This window comes from Stegastes partitus, unplaced genomic scaffold (genome assembly GCF_000690725.1).
Source record: "Stegastes partitus isolate 25-593 unplaced genomic scaffold, Stegastes_partitus-1.0.2 Scaffold0, whole genome shotgun sequence".
NCBI lineage: Eukaryota > Metazoa > Chordata > Actinopteri > Pomacentridae > Stegastes > Stegastes partitus.
Genome location: NW_007577731.1, coordinates 862,901 through 883,103, shown reverse-complemented (window position 1 = coordinate 883,103; position 20,203 = coordinate 862,901). Strand labels below are relative to the sequence as shown.

Genomic DNA, 20,203 nt, shown 5'->3' with positions numbered 1-20,203 from the left:
AACGAGTACAGAGCGCTGAAGCAGACTCCTCACCAGCGACTAAAAGCGATGAATCGGATCAATTCTGTGGAAAACTAACTGGTTTAGATGGAAAGGAATGAATGGAGGAAACTGTTGATCCCAGGAGATGAACGCCACAAAGGCAACGGCACAGATGTTTCCTTTTTCGACTGATTCATTCGGCTCACTCGGTCAAATCTGATTTGAATATTTAAATGAGCGCACACATCGACAGAAACACAAATATCACATGTTGTTCTGTTGTGATCACAGTGGAGCCTTTACAGAACTGTCCATAAAGCTTGTCCTCCAGCCTGCAGTAGAGACACTCTGACGCTGCAGCAAAGCCATCAGCAACTACAGGAAGATTTTTTTCAGCCGTAACAGGCCGTGACTAGTCGGAAACCAGATCAGATATAATTACATATAACTGCCTGCTGTGGTGTCGAGCAGCGACTTCATGCTAATGCTCTTGTGCGGGGCTTCCTGTCTGCATGGCGCTTTGTAATCCTTATGTAGATAACATTTACAGATAAACAGTCACGCTGTTCATCACCTCTGAGGCGAGCAATCTGTTTGTGTTAAAATAAACAGTCTTTCCAAAGAAGGAGAAAGCACTGAAGAGATAGAGGCAGGGTGTGACCTGTGTGAGCACGCCTTCAGGTCTGGACTGGGATTTGATGTTTGCAAATGTTGAGCTGTTCAGCAAGTTCTGGGCAGCGCGGTAACAAACAGAAAGGAGCTGCTTTAAATAATGTGTTGCTGGGGCAGCAGCAGTCAGAATCCATATTTTGCATCCTCTCTTAGAGGTATTTGTGGCATCTAATGTCTGCAGAGGTGGTTTTTAAAACTGCAGGGAACTTAACGGTGGTTGAACTCTCCATTAACCCTCCCGCCGGCATGTTAGCATTTAAAAACTGGAAGAATGACACATTTATCAGAAACTTTGGAGATAATTGTTTGTCATGTGGGGCTGCAGGTGTCTCGGTGGTTAGCACCGTCACCTCGCAGCTAGAAGGTGGCTGGTTGGCGTCCCGGTGAGGACACCCGGGATCTTTCTGCGTGGAGTCTCCATGTTCTCCCCGTGCAGCGTGGGTTCTCTCCGGGTTCTCTGGCTTCCTCCCACACAGTCCAGAAACATGCTGAGGTTAATTGGTGATTTTAAATTGTCCGTAGGTGTGAATGTGAGTGTGCTTGGTTGTCTGTCTCTAAGTGTAGCCCTGTGATAGACTGGTTACCTGTCCAGGTGAACCTGCCTTCACCCTGAGTCAGCTGGGATAGACTCCAGCCTCCCACCACCCTAGTGAGGATTAAGGTGTAGAGATGATGGATGGATGGATGTGTACCGCGCTTCTCCATTGCGAAAACTGATCAAATCTAAATCTCTGTGATACATTATCAAACATCTACAAACACAAACTATTGGCAACAGATTTTTGTTTTAAATATTAAAAAATTCTTTGTTTCTCATCTCAGAAAACACGAGTGACTCAGCTGCGACTAACAGTCACAAGACAAAACTTCTATTTGGCCAAACTGCAGCCTGTGGTTGGACAAATGCTGAAACAAGTTAGAGCGATCCAAAGAAAAATAAATCACACGAATGCAACGTGCCTCATGAGCAGCGGACAGGAAGCCATCAGCACATTGTTAGAAGACACTGTCAGCACGGTGAAATATCCTTCTAGAGCCGATGTGCAGAGTTGTGTGAAAAACATCCATTTTATTGAGGTTATAAAAATGCAAGAAGCGACCATTTTTTTCCAGTGTGGGCGACACTTTGGAAAGACTAACATGCACTTGGAAATGTTCCTCATGTTGATTCCTTTTCAGATTATGAAACCAATCATTTTGTCCATTTCTACAGGAAAACTTGATTCTGTATCTCTCGTATAAATGGAAAAAATAAACCATTTGCTCTCACCAGATTCTGTAAAAACAAAAACCCTCTGCTCCTCGGTGCGACCTTGGAACCATCAGTGAGTCAGCCGTGACCCGTAGAGAAGCAGCTCAGAATAGGCCTGCTATAACGGACTTATGTGTGACTTTCAGTTTCAGGGGTGAAAAAAAAAAAAAACTAACTAAAAATTCCACTTTTTTTTAAATTTGAAAATTGCAACAAAAAGAAGAACCATTTGCAGTTGTCGGATTCTATTTTAAAAAGCAAAAAAAGTGGAACTGTGAAGTCTTTCTGACTCATCTGTGGTCGACAGTCATGTGAAAAAACCCATTCTGGGACTTTTCAGTGAAATGCAGTTTGTGTTTATGCTGAGCAGTTTACTAATTAAAAATGTAAGCAGTAAAACATCCATAGCATGTAGAGCCACCTTGTACTTATCCATTATTTATACCACACACATTTTTTTATTTCTATGATTGACGGCTTCATAAATGTGTCATAAAGCACAGCTGACGTGTTCTAACCAGAGCTGTGCTGTTTCCATAGAGCTGCATGACTTTGTGTCACTGAAAACTGAGCCCACAGTGAGCAGAAATATTACATCAGCAACAAAACAACACAAACACATCAGGAACTGCTCGGGCTTTAGAGGGTTAAAAGTCAAACCATGAGTTAAAATTAAACCACCGTTTCCTATGAGTTCATATGAAGCCTGTTGCTTCCTCGCTTTCCTTCAGTCACATGATTCCCTAATTCCAAAGTCAAACACACCAGCTGTTGATTCAACCTCTAAGAACCCAACCGAACTTTGTCCCTCCTGTCTGCTCTGCTCAGGACGCAGCGAAGTCAAGTTCACGCAGCGCTTAACTGGAAAAGCTTTCCACTTTCGCGAGACATTTTTGTTTAAAAGCATCTTTGAGAGCGCTGCATAGAAACATCTCTGCACTGCATGCACCGCTGCTGTCGACCAATCAGTGCTTCCTCTGGTCCTCCTCCTCAGACAGACCCGTGAACACTCCCCCACCTCCCTCCCTGCCACACATTAAAGCACAAAGACGCTCTTTACGCGCTCCACTCCCTCATCTACAACCTCCATCAACGTTTCTGCTCCTCTCCTGGTTCATCCTGCAAACTGTAAGTTCACTTTTTTACTGTTGTTGTTTTTTTTTTCTTCCACTTCCAGTCAGCCTGCATGCATGTGTTGGCACATCCAGGACGCGAATCTGCCCATCCATAGCAGAAAACCAATTAAAAAAAAAAAAAAAAGTCGTGCGTAATTTCTTATTTCTCGTGCGTAAGTTCACTCATGATCGCAGCGTTTTGAGTTTTTTTTTTCTGTTTTCAGCGTTTTTGCTTCTTCAAGTTTCAAGTGAGTGAATTTCCAGATGTGGAAAGTCTCCGTTCATTTCGCTTTCATGACTCAGAGCAGCCAGAGAGACGAAAACAGAGGATTCAGAGCAGCTTGTGATGGAAACGCTGACTTATTGCCTCACATGAATGGACGTTTCTTCTTCTTCTGTTTCTTCTCTGTTTCTTCCTTGGGAATTAAATCGAGCGCTGAAAGCTGCCAGAGAAGTGCAGGAAGTAGTGGTTTGGATGTTATGTAATAAAAAAAAAAGGAAAAGGAAAAAAAATGGAAGCAGCTTCATTGAAACCTGGATTCATAATTTCCTTTTTTATTCTTTCAGTGTGCAAGTTTATATTTAAGTGAATAAGAGAAGCAGCCTGAAGTGAGTTCAGTGAGAGAAGCTGGTTGAAGCAGCAGATTAGATGAAGTTAATGATGCTTTTATCCCCACAGACCTGCAGTAATAATCTGCTCTGATCCCAGACCCTTAATGCACACGGATCCTCCAGACGTGATACAGCACTTATTGATCAGCGTGTTCCAGGAAATCCACTGGGTGTTGTCTCTGCTCTCTGAAACCCGAGCTGCAGGCCACCCGTTTACACACAGCTGAACAAACTCCACAATGACAATATTCCTTCAGGAGGTGGTGATGTGTTTGGATTCGTGTGTGTTTGGCGTGAGCAACAGCTTCCTCATGTAATCTCCTAATGGGTGTAAATAGTGCCCCGTCAGCAGCAGTGGGATGGAGCTACCTGCACCTCATGTGGATCCCAGAGGAGAGGAGATGTGTGGAAGAGGTGGCGACGTCATCGCAGGCGACTCTGCAGCAGTAATCCTGCTCCCACACACACTTGTAATCTGGCTCTTGTGTAATCGTGCAGAGCGCCGTTCTGAATAATCTTTCAACCTTCGTGGTGCAAAGAGTCACCAGATACAGTCTGATGTTTTTATTTAAAACTCCTCCCATCAGTCTAAATGCCAGTTTGCCCGCAGGTTATACGGACACATGTAGTGGTAGTAATAATAATATCTAGTTCAGCTTTCACTTCCTGACGCTGTTTAAGATAAAACTAAGTGATATTACCTCCACGAAGTGGGTCAGCGCTGTTGATAGCGGTCACTATCTGGTTCGTGTGATCAGAGATATGATTTGCTGATTCAATTTCGCCTCATAACGGTACAAAGTTCCTGCGTCGGTGTGGTTTCTGTCTTTAGAAACAGTTTAATTCAGATAATCTCACATGTTTTATAGTTTCATTTTCAAAATCAAAGATTTGAACGTGATCCAAAACTCTAAATGACAGTCGGTGTAACTTTAAGCTGATTCCAGCATTTTTAAGAATATCTGACAATAAGAGCTAATTTTGCCTTTCATTTTACCTGCCACTGACGTACAGTTGATGTCTGATACAGAGAGTGTCAGAAAACCATGTAATGCATCTGAAGAATTTACAGAAGTGACAGGAGCAGAAATAATTGAAGGTTTAGGAACTAGTCGGACTGGTTTGACTGAAGGTTCAGATACGGTGAGAGGCCTCCTGTTAGGATGCCACATGTATTTTTACCCACTGTGGGTGAGCTTCTCTCACTTGTTCCCCACAAGAATGCATTGTTCAGGAAGCACATCATGGTATCGATGCAAATAAACAGCCCTCTCGTATTGTGTTTGTGCACTCATGCTTCTCAGCGTGCATTAGGCTTTACGAGTTCGCAGCAGTTTTGCAAGGCAAAAATCATTGAAATCACTCCCAGCGGCCTCCTGCATCCCCACATCATGTCTTTATGCCCTTTGTTTGTCTCTCCCATGTCTCAGAGCCACCATGGTTTCCCATAGGGAGTTTGAAACTGCAGGGAAGGCGCCGGGGCTGCAGGTGTGGCGCATCGAGAACATGGACCTCAAGCCTGTTCCCAAGCCCCTGCACGGCAGCTTCTACACCGGGGACGCCTACCTGCTGCTCTTCACCACCTCGGCACCGTCGTACAGCATTCACATGTGGCTGGGTAAGACGTGAGGACACACGCCCGTGTTTCGTTGGCGCGGTCGACATGATTTAAGTTAGTTTAATCACGTCGGAGCTGTTCGGAGCCTCAAACACGACGGCTGTTTTTCTGTCAGCTTACATCGCAAAAGAAAAAAACCACGTAGATGCCAGAGCTGCTTTCAAAACAGGAACAGTCTTGCATTGGTTGGTAGCAGAAGCCACTAAACGGCAACATGTTCCCTAAAAGCTGACATTTGTTTGCTCCACCCTCCAATCCTGTTATCTTTTGGAAGGTTTCATTGTCTTACGAATGTCCATTTTATGGTTTCCCCACTTGCTTTATGTGTCTGAGCGAATGGTTATATGATTTACTGAGGGTTCTGCTGTTATTCGAGGTCACCAAAGCAAATTCTCCTTGTTTGAACTGCAATAAAACATCGGCCAGCGTGTGAACGGGAAACCTATTTTTTTGACTTTTTTATAGTTAGAAGCGACAGAGACACCATTTATAAAGCTTTTGATGAAGCTTCTAGTCATCAGTTTTACTTTTTTGGTGTAAATATGAATAATAAAAATAAGAAACAGATGAAAAGCGGAGGGTTTGGTTTACTCTTGGCCTGTTTACAGTAAGTTAATGATACTGGACCAGAATGCATCATGGTGTCTATTAATCAGTGATTCATCCACCTCATGCATTAATTACACGTCAACAACAGCCTTACTGTACACACAGTGATGCAGGTACATCAGAGGAACGCCTGTGTCTTATCAAATTGGGTGACAGGACAGCAAGTTACGACACATCCACAGTTTTAGAAGTCACTTCCTTCAAAGCTGATCTTGAGCGTGTGCCTTCGTGGAAGAAGTTTAAATGAAATTCAATATTCAAAACCCTGCAGACATGCATGTGTAGCTTCAGGTCTGATGAGACTACAGCCGTGCTCCGTCACTAAAGCTGCGGGTGTCGACATCACACTTCTGACCTCTGTGCTGACACTTCCTCTGTCGTATGAGTCGCTGAAATTTTCGGCCCTGAATTTCACACCGGTTTGTGAAATTCCTCCCCGCTGCATGGCTCTTCTCTCGGCTCACGCGGCGACGTGCAACTTTATCTGCTTTTTCTTTTCTCAGCTACTTTTTCCAACCTCAGTAAATCTTGAGTTGCATAACAGAAACCGAGAGCTAAATGAAGAGGCTGCATGACTCACATCTGGAACAGCCCAACAGGCCGCAAGAGACCGGCTCCGGTCGCTGCATGTTTTTACTGCTCGTACTCTGCCAATTCTCCCCCAGTGCCAGCACGCACCGCTCTGCAACCATCTGCAAGACGTTACAGCAGAAACAGCACGGGAACACAAATAATCCCTCTGTCTGGGAACCATGTTCGTCATGTCAAATTATGAAATAGTTTTATCCATGCTGTGTGCCATCTGACTCTTAACAGCAGGATGCAAAGCGACTCCGCTGCAATCGTGGCTGATGAGATTTAAAGCCTCCAGCTGTGACTCAGACGGCCCATAAGGTCACTTGCAGAGGCTGAAGTGCTGCGCTCTGCTCTGTGAGAAACACCGTCTTTGTGAGGAAATTATTCATAACTGCCTGAGGACAAGTGTCTGTTTTTCTGCAGGCGAGGAGTGCTCCCAGGACGAGAGTGGGGCGGCGGCCATCTTTGCCACACAGCTGGATGACTTCCTGGGCGGCGGGCCGGTGCAGTTCAGGGAGGTGCAGAACCACGAGTCCAACACGTTTCTGGGGTACTTCAAGACAGGCGTCAAGTACCAGGTGAGCTTTAGAGACTTTAGATCAGGAGTTGTCCTCCTACCCCCCCAACAGCTGGAGGAGATCAGAAGGACTCACGTGTATTTATTTTTACCTCATCAGTCATTTTTGGGATTGATGTCGTGGTGCCATGTACGGCAACGTGTCACAGGTCCGTCATATTTCATCCGAGCACAGAATCACACTGTCAAGGCTGCAGGATTTTAGGTTTCAGTTTGATTTGAAGGGTTCCTACCTATAGACTGGTTACCTGTCCAGGTGAACCTGCCTTCACCCTGAGTCAGCTGGGATAGACTCCAGCCCCCCATGACCCTAGTGAGGATTAAGATGTATAGATAATGGATGAATAGATGGGTCCTACCTGAGAAGAATCAGCCCTGATCAGCCCTACCTGCTGTCACAGGTGTGTGCCCTCCCTGAGCCTAGTTCTGCTGTCGGGGGTTCTTCCTGTTCTTACTGCTTCTCAGGAGCTTTCTCAAAGCGAATCTTGTGATTTGTTGAGTTTCTCTCTGTAACATACTCTTGAAAGTTCTTCAGCGTAACATGTGAAGTGCTTTCAGATGACGTATGCAGTGAATCTATAAATAAAACTGAACTGAATCAAGGGAAGGTGCTTCAGTGCTTCCTGGTTTATGTCCTTTAGTGTAGGACACCTGGTAACATCCGCTACAAATGCAAATGAGATACTTCTGCTCCACAATTTCTTGTGGCAGCAACGAAGAGTAAATACAGTTGGTTTCTTTTAGCAGTTCAATTCAATTCAATTTTGTTGAGTTGTGCTTTTCTACATCCTCACGAATCCTCCGTCACATCTTTCCTTGAGCTCAGGATGTTTTCCATTGAAGTCGAGGGAGCGTGTTTAGTAAGTGCCAGGGTGCAGGTGGACACTGCTCTGTGTACGGACTGGAACATGTTGGGAACCCTGAAGATGAAACCTGGAATGTTTTAGCTTCTTTTTTGTTTTGTTTTCAGTGTGCAGTTTTAAAAAAAAAAGCACAACCCAGAGTTCTGATGAGTAATGTGACACACAAGGAGCCGCGATCTGCCCCAGAACTCTCTGTGCCCGACATATATCTCCTGATTAATGATTGTCGGCTCCCCGTGAACTTTGGCAGAGCGTTGATGAGTCTTAAGTTCAGAGGAAACACAACATTCCCTCGCTGCTGTTTACATTGTAGGGTGTGTCCGACGGGCTGATCGGCTGTAACTCCGGCAGCCAGCCTGTTCAAAGGACGACATTTTGAAGCACAAGCCACTTTTACCAGCCATCTGCTTTTCATCGCCGGTAAAGGATCCATCCCCCATCCTGGGTTTAGCTGAGTGTAATTATCCCAAATGCTTGTTTACTAGTTTTGTGGAAGGGCTGAAGCTCTGCTCTGCACATGTCGGTCCACAGAGGAAGGAGGCAGAAACAGAACCAAACCTAATTATCTCTCCATAGTTTTGGTAACTCCGCTGTCAGGAAACAATCCTGAGAATAAACAGAGCCTGCATTGTTGCCACGGTGGAAAACTTTACTGGCACTCGGCACAAAGACGATCATCAGCATGAATGTGGTTTTCATTGTGGAGGTCTGCACGGCCAACCCTCCAGACGCCACCAGCGCTCTGTGCTCTGTGTGGAGCTGTGGAGGACGGTGGAGACGCTTTAGTGGACGGTTTGGGAACTGGGAAGTTGTTGTTGGTGATCTCAGCTTCAAACCCGTCCAAACAGTCGCCTCCACGTATTTGTGTTGCTCATTTGCAGCGTTTGCATTTGTTTTGTTTTTGTCTAATGGCTTCACCAAGGACGGCACGATGCGTCACTGTCCCACCCCCCAGGTACGACGTGATCCCTCCTGTCCAGAGATGTTAGTTTCCTTTCATAAGATTGATTGTCCTTATTAGCTGGGCTTTATGGCCGTCTCATTGTCTGACAGCATTGTTCCCAGCCCTTTGTTCCTTGTGGTTTTACAGTGTCGTGCTGACCTCATGCCCCCCCCCAGCTCTCAGACCAGCTCCACACACCGAGCCTCCTCAAACCTTTTGTGACGTAGCAGCCTGTTTCGTGTCTGTAATTAAAGTTGTGGTGTAAACGAGTTCCCATGTACACATTCCCATCATTGCTGAGATTTTAGGGTCCCTGTGTTAAACCTCATCCAAATGATCATTTCCTGTCCCCAGAAAGGAGGCGTGGCCTCCGGTTTCAAGCATGTCGTCACCAACGACGCCAACGTACAACGCGTGCTTCACGTTAAGGGGCGCAGGTTCATCCGAGCCACTGAAGTGCCGTTCGCCTGGTCGAGCTTCAACAAGGGAGACTGCTTCATCATCGACCTGGGAAAGGTGAGCTGCTTTTTTCTCTTTTAATTTTACAACCTGATCCTCAACAGAACCAAAAATATTGATTAATATAGTCTTGTCAATATAAGATTATAATGGCGAGATGGTATGACGATCACTAAAATGGAAAGAGTACACCTGTCCCGGAGTTCAGATAAATGGGGAGGTGACTACAATATATGACTAAAATAATGAGCGTATTAAAATAAAAAATGTTGTTTTCACTGGAACAAATCATGTTTCCTGCTGCGTTGTAGAAAACACATATTTAAAGTTTTGGATTTTAAGAAGATTTCATTAACGTGTGCTTCAGCTGTGACCTCTAAGACACTGAGGTCTATCGCTGCTGATACTCCTCATCAGTGTGAGCTGTATGCTGAGGCTGGGAGGCCTTCACTCTCTCTAAGCTGAGACAGACACTGATTTTTATTTATCCATAAGGCCCTCGCTGGCTTTGACCCGCCTCATTGCTGTATTTTAACGCTGGCCACTTCCAAAAACAAGCTCAGATGGTCAGGCTATGCTCATTGTGCCGACTGTTTTTCACTGACAACTATGAACAATAATGAACAACTAATGAGCCTTCCAGCATCAAGCCCTCCTTGTATCTGGACCTCCGTCTTGACAATCCGACAGCCTTGCTATCCGACATGAAAGAAGGTTTCACATTTATTTAGTCATGACTGTACTTGAAGCTGCTAACTGTTCCTTGTATGTTCCTAATAATCACTGTGTGTCAGTAACCGAGTCCACTCAGGTGTCAAATGAATGTGTTTTCGGTGAACTAGTTAAGGCCTAAAACCTTTATCTTCTCTCCTTCCCTGTGTTCTTCCTCCTCCTGCAGGACATCTATCAGTGGTGCGGCAGCGAGTGCAACCGCTTCGAGCGCCTGAAGGCCTCCGAGCTCGCCATCGGCATCAGAGACAACGAGAGGAACGGCAGAGCGAAGCTGCACCTGCTGGAGGAAGGAGATGAGCCGGCCGAAGTCACAGCGGTCAGTCCTCGAACTTTAGCCCTCAAAGCTCATCAGTGCAGAGGAGAAGCTATAAGTGGGATGAATGCATCTCACTGCCAGCGCGTTAGTTGGCGTGGGAACCGCCGGGCACAATGCCGTCCTTTGTAACGCGCCAGCTCTGTGCCAAGGCGGCATTGTAAACACTTCCTTTACAACAAGAGCAGAGGGTGAACTGGCCTCATGAGAGAGACGGGAGGGGGGAGGTTTACAGAGCATACTTTCAGTTCATCGAAACCTTGTTTTAATCCACATGAAGCCGTAGGACAGAGCGAACAAGACGAACCCGTCCTCCGCTATCAGCGTTACTTCATCCGTGCATCAGAAGCTGTTCTGTGCTCGTTGTCACACACATGGAGACTCATCCCTCTGCTTCTGGTGCAGGTTCTCGGGCCCAAAACCGCCATCGCTCCCAGCACTCCGGATGACGACAAGGTGGAAGCTTCCAACAAGAAGAAGGGTGCCCTCTACATGGTGAGAAACTCAAGTGAACAAACTCAGCTTACAAAGGAGTACTTCACTGAGCAGGCTGGATTTGAATTTGAAAAACCAACATTTGAATATACGAGCTGTAAAGATGCTCACACGTTGTACTGCCCTGACAATGATTTTCTAAAACCAGGCTGTAAATCTGGAGTTTAAGGGCCACATAACGTAAAGAGCATTTCACATCCTGTCCTTGTGTGCAGCTCATACAGCATAATAACGCCTACAATCCAGTCCAATCATCTCAATATGCTAACTGTGCTGCGAGCTAATGCTGCCCTCTGTTCTGTTTGGTTTTTCAGATCTCAGATGCGTCCGGTTCGATGAAGGTGACGTCTGTGTCTCCTTCCAGTCCCTTCAAACAGGCCATGCTGTCTCCCGAGGAGTGCTACATCCTGGACAACGGCATAGACAACAACATCTTCGTGTGGAAAGGTGACAGCAGCATCGTAGATAATGCAACAGAACCATTTGTGATTAAACCACATAGACTTTTTACTTCCGTCGCTGCCAACATCCTGAGTTTTTTCTAGGAACAAACAGCTGGAAAGTTTAATTCTTTACATCTTTGAGATTTAAGCTGCTCTGTCTCTTCACATTATGACGCAATAGCACTGATTTAATAGCCTTTAGTTTGGCACTGCTGCGGTGAAACAGACGAATCTGCCGTCATCTCAGTCAGGGCTGAGTTTAGGATGTTTTTAAGCCTCCCAGGAGCTTCATAGCTCAGTATGAACTAATATCACCGTCACAGTGTTCAAGATTAGTGTGTCTAAAAGAATTCACAATAACAACATTATTGTAATACAGATATAAAATTTGATCAAAGTAATCAGTCGGATTCTTCTTAAACCTCTTTAGACCCGGGCTCTTGTTTGAAATGCACTTTTTAAAAATTTCTCTTTGCTATTTGATCACATCAAATAGCAAACAGGAATAAAAAATATAAAGAAAAAAAATCTATTTAAAAAATGTATATATATAAAAATCTAAAAATTATAAAAAGATATAAATAACAATAATAAAATAATAAAAACTAAAAACTATATTAAAAAAATACTGAAAAAATATGCAAAAATCTAAACTACTCGATTAATGAAAATATGTAGAAAAATTCCAAAAATTATAAAAATAATAAATAACAACAATAAAATAACAACAATAAAATAATAAAGATAAAAATATAATAAAAATTAAATGCTGTGGTAATAAAAGTATATTTATTTAAAAAAATATATAGAAATAATAAATAACAATAATAAAATTATAATGATAAATTAATAAAAATAAAAAAATATAAAAAAAATTACTACTGTGGTAATGAAAATATATACATAAAAGAAAACAAATATATAAAAATAATAAATAACAATAAAATAAGAAAAATAATAAAATAAAAATAAAAAATGTATTAAAAATTAACTGCTCTACTTTGCGTTTTATTGTAAATAAATAAAAATACAAGTTTAGGGAGGTGAAGAGAGATGCTGTTTCTCTTTCAATAATTAACTTTTAGAATATTATGGTTCTGGTCGGTTATGACCTTTTATTGTGGTATCTCACTCTGAACAAGCCTCTTTATATATATTTGCTCTACATACCTGCAGCTGTGCTTTGATATTTACCTCTGAGTGACGTAAAGCAGAGTGACCTTTTCTCAATAAATCACGTCTTATCTGACTCCAAACAGGTCCCAAGGCCAACGCTTCAGAGCGTAAAGCAGCCATGTCCGCAGGTCAGCAGTTCATCAAGGACAAGGGCTACTCCAACAAGACACAGGTAACCCCGACACGAGCATGATCACAAGCAAAACCCGAGAGAACATCTACATATTGTGGCAGAAGAATCCCGTATGAGTTGCACTAACGGAGGAGTCGGACTTGCAGATCCAGGTGCTCCCCGCAGGAGCCGAGACGACCCTGTTCAAGCAGTTCTTCAGCGACTGGAAGGACAAAGACGAGACCACCGGCCCCTCTAAGGCCTACACCATCGGCCGCATAGCCAAAGTGGAGCAGGTGCCCTTCGACGCCTCCACCCTGCACTCAAACAAAGCCATGGCCGCCCAGCACGGCATGGTGGACGACGGCAAGGGCAAGATCCAGGTAGGAAACAGTGACAACGCGGCCCAGACTAGCAGAGTGCTGGTGAGCTGCTTGTAAAGGTTGTGGTTCTGGCTGTGTTCAGATCTGGCGCGTTGAGAACGGCGACAACATCCCGGTGGATCCCGCCTCCTACGGTCAGTTCTTCGGGGGCGACTGTTACCTCATCCTCTACAGCTACACGACGGGAGGCAGGGAGCGGCACATCATCTACACCTGGTGGGTCCAATAGGAGCTCTGTTCAAAGCATGAGGAGAATGTGTGCAGCAGGCTGCTGATGACATGTTGTGGCAGACTTCATCGCACCACACCCACCCTGAGTTCACACCTGGTAACAGCCCACGGCTCTGTGTGTGTGTGTGTGTGTGTGTGTGTGTTACTGTGTCAGGCAGGGGCTGAAGTGCACGCAAGACGAGCTGGCAGCTTCAGCGTTCCTCACAGTGAGAATGGACGACTCGATGGGAGGAGCCCCGGTTCAGGTCAGAACTCGACTCGCCGATCACGTATAGGAACGAGTCTGTTTAGTTCTATAGGGGTAAAACAAATCCAAACATGCAAACACGTGACCGAAGAGCATTATCACACTTAGGTACATTACTTTATGTTTCCACTTTATGTTTGTTTACCAGCTTTTAACGTGAAGATTTTACACAACGAATAACATAAAATGCTTTTAGATTAATACAAAACCGATGATGTCGACCTCACAGGTTCTTTTATCCTGTAAAGTGTCTCTGAGTTGTTGAAAAGCGCTATAGAAATAAAATGTATTATTATTATTATTATTATTATTATTATTATTATTATTATTACCTTTGTGGCTTTTGACAACTTACAGTCACAGTTCAGATGTCTACGAGTTGTTAGCATTTCCACTGAATGGGATTTTTCCTTTGTTTCAGTTCAATTAATATTTAAAAATTCCAATATCTTGGTGGGAATCAAAATCAAAAATGTGAGGAAAACGTTCAAAAACTGAAAATAGATTTTAAAAAAACAAACGAAAAAAAAAAATCTGCTTTCCCTGCATATCAAACTGTCCATAAAGTAGTTAAAATCTGCAGTAACACGCTCATGCTTCACCATTAATACTGTAATAATGTGATTTAATAATATATCAGTCGCATACTTTAGCTTTTCATGCAGGACTTTTACTGCAGTATTGTAGTTTTCCTTAAATAAAGGATCTGAATACTTCTTCCAACATTAGTAATAAAATAATAATAATAAAAGATAATGCTGTTTGGGTTAGTGGAGAGTTTTTCTTCTTAGGTGACTGGCATAAATGCACAGAGGTGGTGTTACCGGAGTCTGACTACGAGAAGCAGACGGTGGAAGTTGAGTCAGAAGTTGTGTCATAATCACCAACCAAAACTTTCACAACTGCACAAAACTTTTACTTTTTTTAAAATGAATTTTGTCATGGGTCTTTGCACATAACTTCTAAAAGGCTGTCGTCTGAGGTGCTGTCTCAAACCTTTGGAAAGTATTCGGTAAATTATCTCCTGTCAAAAAACTACAGAGGATGGCCAGCAGAGGGCAGCGTGGCTCTAATTTTGACACCAGTGTTCCTCAAACTGAACTACTTTCATATAAAACTAAGATTCAGGCCTTGGTCAGTTGGACCCCAGAAAAAATACATGCAAAATATTTGTTGATATTCATTACAGACTTTTATACTGTGTTAAATACATTTTCTGATCAGTTGACGTATTTTTGGATGTGTTTTCTTTGTTATATTTAGAAAACAACATCAAAATTATGTTCTGCATCGATCAGGCTATGTGACTTTATGATTTTGTGGTGCAGCTTTTCATACCATTTCAACAAAATCACTTTTTTTAAATGTTATTTTTCATTTTAGACATTTTCTATGTGTTTTGCTTTATGTTATTATTCCAGTTATGTGCACATGGTTCAGAAACTATCACTTGTTGATTCCTACATTGTCATTTTTTTTGTTAACTGGCCTCAAAGACTTTCCATAGCAGCTTTTTTAAAAATTTAAATAATAATTAAACTCTTTCACATTCAGAGACTTATCCAGTATTACAAACCCTTAATCGTTAGTATGATTAGAGAACATTGCAGGCTTTTATCTTTAATAGTTCCTGAGATATTGTGGTGCTGATATTACTCTAATGTAAGTGTGTGAACGTGGGTCAGCGAGCAGTTTTTTTTTTTAACAAATGTTATCTTGAAAAATACTTTTTATATTAATCTAAAATTTCACCGATGCTGTTTTAAATGTCCAGAGTTTATGATAAAAGGCCCCTGATGGTTTGAGATGGAACGATCCATTACTAATTATATACCCGAGTGCCTGCAGGTTGAACTAGAACAGCCGCTGTCCTTTCTGCTGAGTGTCACTCATGACTTGGCTGCACCTGTCCGCAGGTGAGAGTGACTCAGGGCCAGGAGCCTCCCCACCTCATGAGCCTCTTCCAGATGAAACCCATGATCATCCACAGAGGAGGAACGTCACGCAAAGGCGGCCAGTCGCAGGCCGGCAGCACTCGCCTCTTCCATATCCGTCAGAGCACCAGTCGCATCACCCGGGCCGTGGAGGTGAGCCAGTTCCCGCCACGGCGCACGTTTACGCGTTTGTTCTGGAGTTCTGATCTCCGTCTCTTCTCTCCTGTCCTTCAGGTCGAGCCCTCCGCTTCCAACCTGAACACCAACGACGCGTTTGTGCTGAAAACCCTGAAAGTCGTGATGGTGTGGCAGGGCTTGGGCGCCAGCGACGAGGAGATGGCGGCGGCCAAACACGTGGTGGACTTTCTGGGAGGAAGCGCCACCCAGGTGTCGGAGGGCAAAGAGCCGGGTGGGTGTCGGACACGGTGCACGTAGCTGAGTGGGAGGATAAAAGATGTCAGCACACGAATAAGGAACTAAAGTAATAAAAACAGTGAAAACACTAATGAAAGCACTTAAGTTCAACTAGAATGAGAGCAGCTGGAACTAAAGTAAGATCAAATTAGAAACCTTACCTGCCCAAAGGTTAGAAATGAGTCCAGCATTAGATTGTTCCAGTTTGCAGTGAGTCGCATCAAGTGCCTTTTCCTGCGTTTGTCTAACAAAGGTGATGTTCAACAGGATATCTTTGGTTTAATTCGATCCAGTTCTGACAAAACTCTGAGAAACACACTCAGCTCTGTTTTGCAGCTTTAAAAATGGTGCTGATCATCCTAAAAACAAACGCGACTCGTGTCTACTCGCTGCAGACTGTGTGCAGCCGTTCAGATCAGTCCGCTAACGGCCGATGGGCCTGATGAGACTAAACCACCACTTTTCTGTTGATTAGATTTTAAAAGACGATCCACAGAGGTCGTGGTTCGTTTCCTGTTCGATAAAACGAAGAGGCGGTTTTATGCAACGGAACGTTTGTAGCTGACACTCGTGCATTTTTTTCCCTCCCAGCTGATTTCTGGGCCGCTCTGGGGGGCAAGAAGGAATACCAGACGTCCAAGAGTCTGCAGAACACGGTGAAACCCCCGCGTCTGTTCGGCTGCTCCAACAAAACCGGGAGACTCATCGTAAGTCGGGGAGTCGCATGTGGAGATTGACGTTCAAATACATGCTGACCTGCTCGCAGTCAGTCTGAGTGTTCTTTGTCTCTCAGGTGGAGGAGGTTCCAGGAGACTTCACTCAGTCCGATCTGGCCACTGATGACGTCATGATCCTGGACACCTGGGACCAGGTAAGCTTGACCGTCTGCAGAGCCATCGTGGTGTTAGAAGGACTGGATGGAAATGACGTACTTGTGAAACTGTTCTGCGTCCGTCTGAGTGACCGTGGACGTGTTTCTCCTCCCCGTAGATCTTCCTCTGGGTCGGCAAAGACGCGAATGCAGAGGAGAAGAACGGAGCTCCAAAGATAGGTTTGTTCTCTCATGTCTGGGTTTCACAGCAGCTGGGTTTGGGAAAAGTTCTTAAAGGCTTCTTGGACACGAAACACGATGACCGAGAGAATGACTGCACACAACAGACACCTTAGTACTTCCATTTAGAGTTTGTTCCCGTCTGCTCTGGGTAAACACAGCCTGCAGTTCAGCCGAGAAGTCCCTGAAGTTTTGTCACTGAACTCTTAGCTGCAGCTGAGTCACTGATGGCGTCGAGGTTTGGCTGAGGAGCAGGTTTTTCTCTGCAATGTAAAGAAATGGAGAAAATCTAGTCACAATGGTGTCAGAAGAAATATATCAAACAGTAGTAGGATACTGTAACGTTAAAAAAAAAAGTTAAAATAATAGCATATATCTATAGAATAATATATTTTGAGTGGTGCAGCAAAACCGTGTGACTTCACATGAACACTGTAGAAGAAGAAGCTAGCACAGATTTATGATGTGGGCATTATCAGGATGTTAATTATCTGTAATAGAACAAAACAGGGACGTTTATATGTTTTTTGCTGATTTAACTAAAAAAAAAAAAAAGTAATTTTAAAAGAATGAATGAGAGAAAACACAGATTTGTGATGTTGATTTTAACAGTTTGGGCTTTTTTTTGTGTGTTTTTTTTTTTTTTTACAGTTAACTAGAAGTTAAAATATTGTCCATATTGTCTGTGGTTTTACTAGCTATTCTCTGTAATTTAACAAAACAGGGTGAATCTGTAAAACAAAACTCTTTGCGGGTTTGAAGTTCAGTTAGATTCTAACACGTTCCCACTTCCCGTTTCTGTCTCTGCCTCCTCCTTTCTCCGCCCGTTTCTCGCCATGCAGCTAAAGAGTACGTGGACTCGGACCCGTCTGGTCGCAGAGGACTTCCCATCACCACCATCAAACAGGGAGCGGAGCCTCCGACTTTCACCGGCTGGTTCCAGGCCTGGGATCCCCAGATGTGGGACACGGATCCGTTGGAGAGAATCCGTGCACGTTTCTAAACACAAAGCTCCAGGCTCCTCCTCTCGTTTTGACTCCTTTACCTGCCCAACACTCCCTTCTGCTATTTCTGTTCGTCTTAACTTTGACCCCTAAGTGCCAAAACCACTGTGATCACTGTTATTCGGCTGGATGGCTACCTCTATGCCTCGGTCACGGCGCAGTGCACCGGACTTTGTAAACAGGAGTGCATCACATCAGTAGTCCAGTGGTGTCCTCTGGTAGCATTATCTTTAATTGGAAGAAGTGGTTTATTGATCTGCTGCATCCAATAGCTTGTTGCCTTTACGTCTTCAGCCGATACGCACTGAGGCCCTGATATGGAGAGGAAATAAGAAAGTAGGAAAGCCATTTTATGCACTTGGAGTAATCCTCTATTCGCTGTCACTGTAGTGCTCTCATGGTCAGAAGAAGCCATCATGCTTTCCTTTCTGTTTGTCTTAAAAGTCTGTTTCATAATGAAGTAGTACAGCCTGCTGAAGCGGTTTCCTTCCTGTCTACACTTGTCTGCACGTCTGATCTGGTACTAGAAGGTTGTACACTCACTAGAGGTTGCATGCTGCATTTTTTTTTAATGTATTCTGTGCTTGTGAATTTTAAAAGGCATACAGTGGCAAAAACTGTTGACTCTTTATTAAATGACCCTGAAACGCTCACATGAATGGCTCAATAAAACCCCTGCTTATGTGAACAAGAATAAATGTGCACCACACCGTCAACATGTTGAGAATTTAAATCAGACCTCCAGAAAGTGCCACCAGAAAGCATCGGCCTGATCTCGCCGAGTTTCTCTCCCCGCTCTCGGGAGGAGAGGCTGTTTTTGCAGCTTGCAGCATCTGTCTAAGTGGGAAGAAGACATGAAAGCTCGGCTCACAGCTGCGCCGTCCTTCAGGACACAGATTTTCTTCGAGAGGAAACGGGATCAGCACTGCAACCTGGAAATGTCTGTCTACATGCAGCTGATATGCAGAGCACTGAGCGATACAATGCCACCTAAAAGAGGAATATCCAGTACATCCTGAGATTTTAAACAAGTGTTTGAAGGAATTAAATAGTTTACTTCATTTCATTACGGAGGATGTGTGCATGTGTGAAATGAAGCAAAGGTCACAGCTGAGATTAGCTGTTAGTAAAGGCCACCAAAAGTAATGAAAAATCGGAGTCAGTGTCTTTGCTAAGCAGGTTTTCAGATCTGGGGAACTAGTTAGGAGGAGAAAGTCCCCAAATGATACAACTGGAGGAGGAGGAGTTAATACCCAGCGTTCACCCAGTGGATAACCCAGATCACTACAGATAAGATGCTTTAATAACCAAACTAAGTCCAGCTAAAACATCTCCACACTCTGTGACACCCACCAATAAGCCAGCCGTCTTCAGCAGCTCCTGCTTGGAGACCCACAGAATGGTTCTGCTCAATGAATGACTCGTGGTTCTTCCAGTCACTGGGCAACGTGGATAGCCACAAATGTGCATCGCAAGTTATCTGTACAATGATTGAATAAAAGGGCTGCAGGTGTCTCGGTGATTAGCACCGTGGCGTCACAGCTAGAAGGTCGCCGGTTGGCGTCCCGGTGAGGACACCTGGGATCTTCCTGCGTGGAGTCTCCATGTTCTTCCCGTGCAGCGTGGGTTCTCTCTGGGTTCTCCGGCTTCCTCCCACAGTCCAGAAACATGCTGAGGTTAATTGCTGATTCTAAAGTGTCTGTAGGTGTGAATGTGAGTGTGCTTGGTTGTCTGTCTCTAAGTGTAGCCCTGTGATAGGACTGGTGACCTGTCCAGGTGAACCTGCCTTCACCCTGAGTCAGCTGGGATAGACTCCGCCCCCCCACAACCCTGGTGAGGATTAAGATGTAGAGATGATGGATGATTGAATAAAACCTTTTCCTATTAACATAATTAAATTTTTTTGCTGCTTTGACTGCGATGCTGGTGCAGTCTGTGGCTCCACTTGTGTTTGGGAATCCAGCGTGAAGTCCCTGTTTGATTTGGGCTCGGTGGTGACGGCTGTAGAGACTCTTTTAACCAAGCAGTGAACTCTCAGGATGACCTCTGGCCCTCAAAGGCTGGTTGTTGTGAAATACAATCCAAACAGCTGCAGTAATGAGACTGTGAATCTGTACCCACGAGTCCCAGCAGGAAGATTAGGCTGAAAAGTGACTTTTAAAGAAGCTCCTTTAGTGTAATAAACTCAATGTGCATCATGAATACTCAATTAAAAGATTGTTTGTTGTGTTACAAGTCAAACTGACAGCCAAGTTTAGAAAATGCAATGAATATAAAAGCAGGAAAAGGTGCAGGAATGTGCAGATTGTTCACCTGAGAACCGCTAACTGATGGAACCAACACACATCAGATGTAGTGTTTTAACAGCACGTGATAGCAGCGAACCTGTC

At 44.1% G+C, this 20,203-nt stretch overlaps 1 protein-coding gene across 1 annotated transcript; it reads left to right on the top strand.

Annotated features, from left to right (window-relative positions):
- The first annotated feature begins 2,926 nt into the window (after positions 1-2,926).
- On the top strand, positions 2,927-18,485 carry scinlb (scinderin like b). The gene is made up of 17 exons (XM_008278593.1): positions 2,927-3,034; positions 5,064-5,251; positions 6,860-7,014; positions 9,174-9,335; positions 10,177-10,326; positions 10,729-10,818; positions 11,133-11,265; positions 12,521-12,609; positions 12,717-12,932; positions 13,015-13,148; positions 13,318-13,408; positions 15,327-15,497; positions 15,579-15,753; positions 16,350-16,465; positions 16,552-16,629; positions 16,749-16,809; positions 17,652-18,485. Exons 2-17 carry the CDS (start codon positions 5,071-5,073, stop codon positions 17,810-17,812), a joined length of 2,163 nt encoding a protein of 720 aa, XP_008276815.1. The 5' UTR covers positions 2,927-3,034; positions 5,064-5,070; the 3' UTR covers positions 17,813-18,485.
- The last annotated feature ends 1,718 nt before the right edge of the window (positions 18,486-20,203 follow it).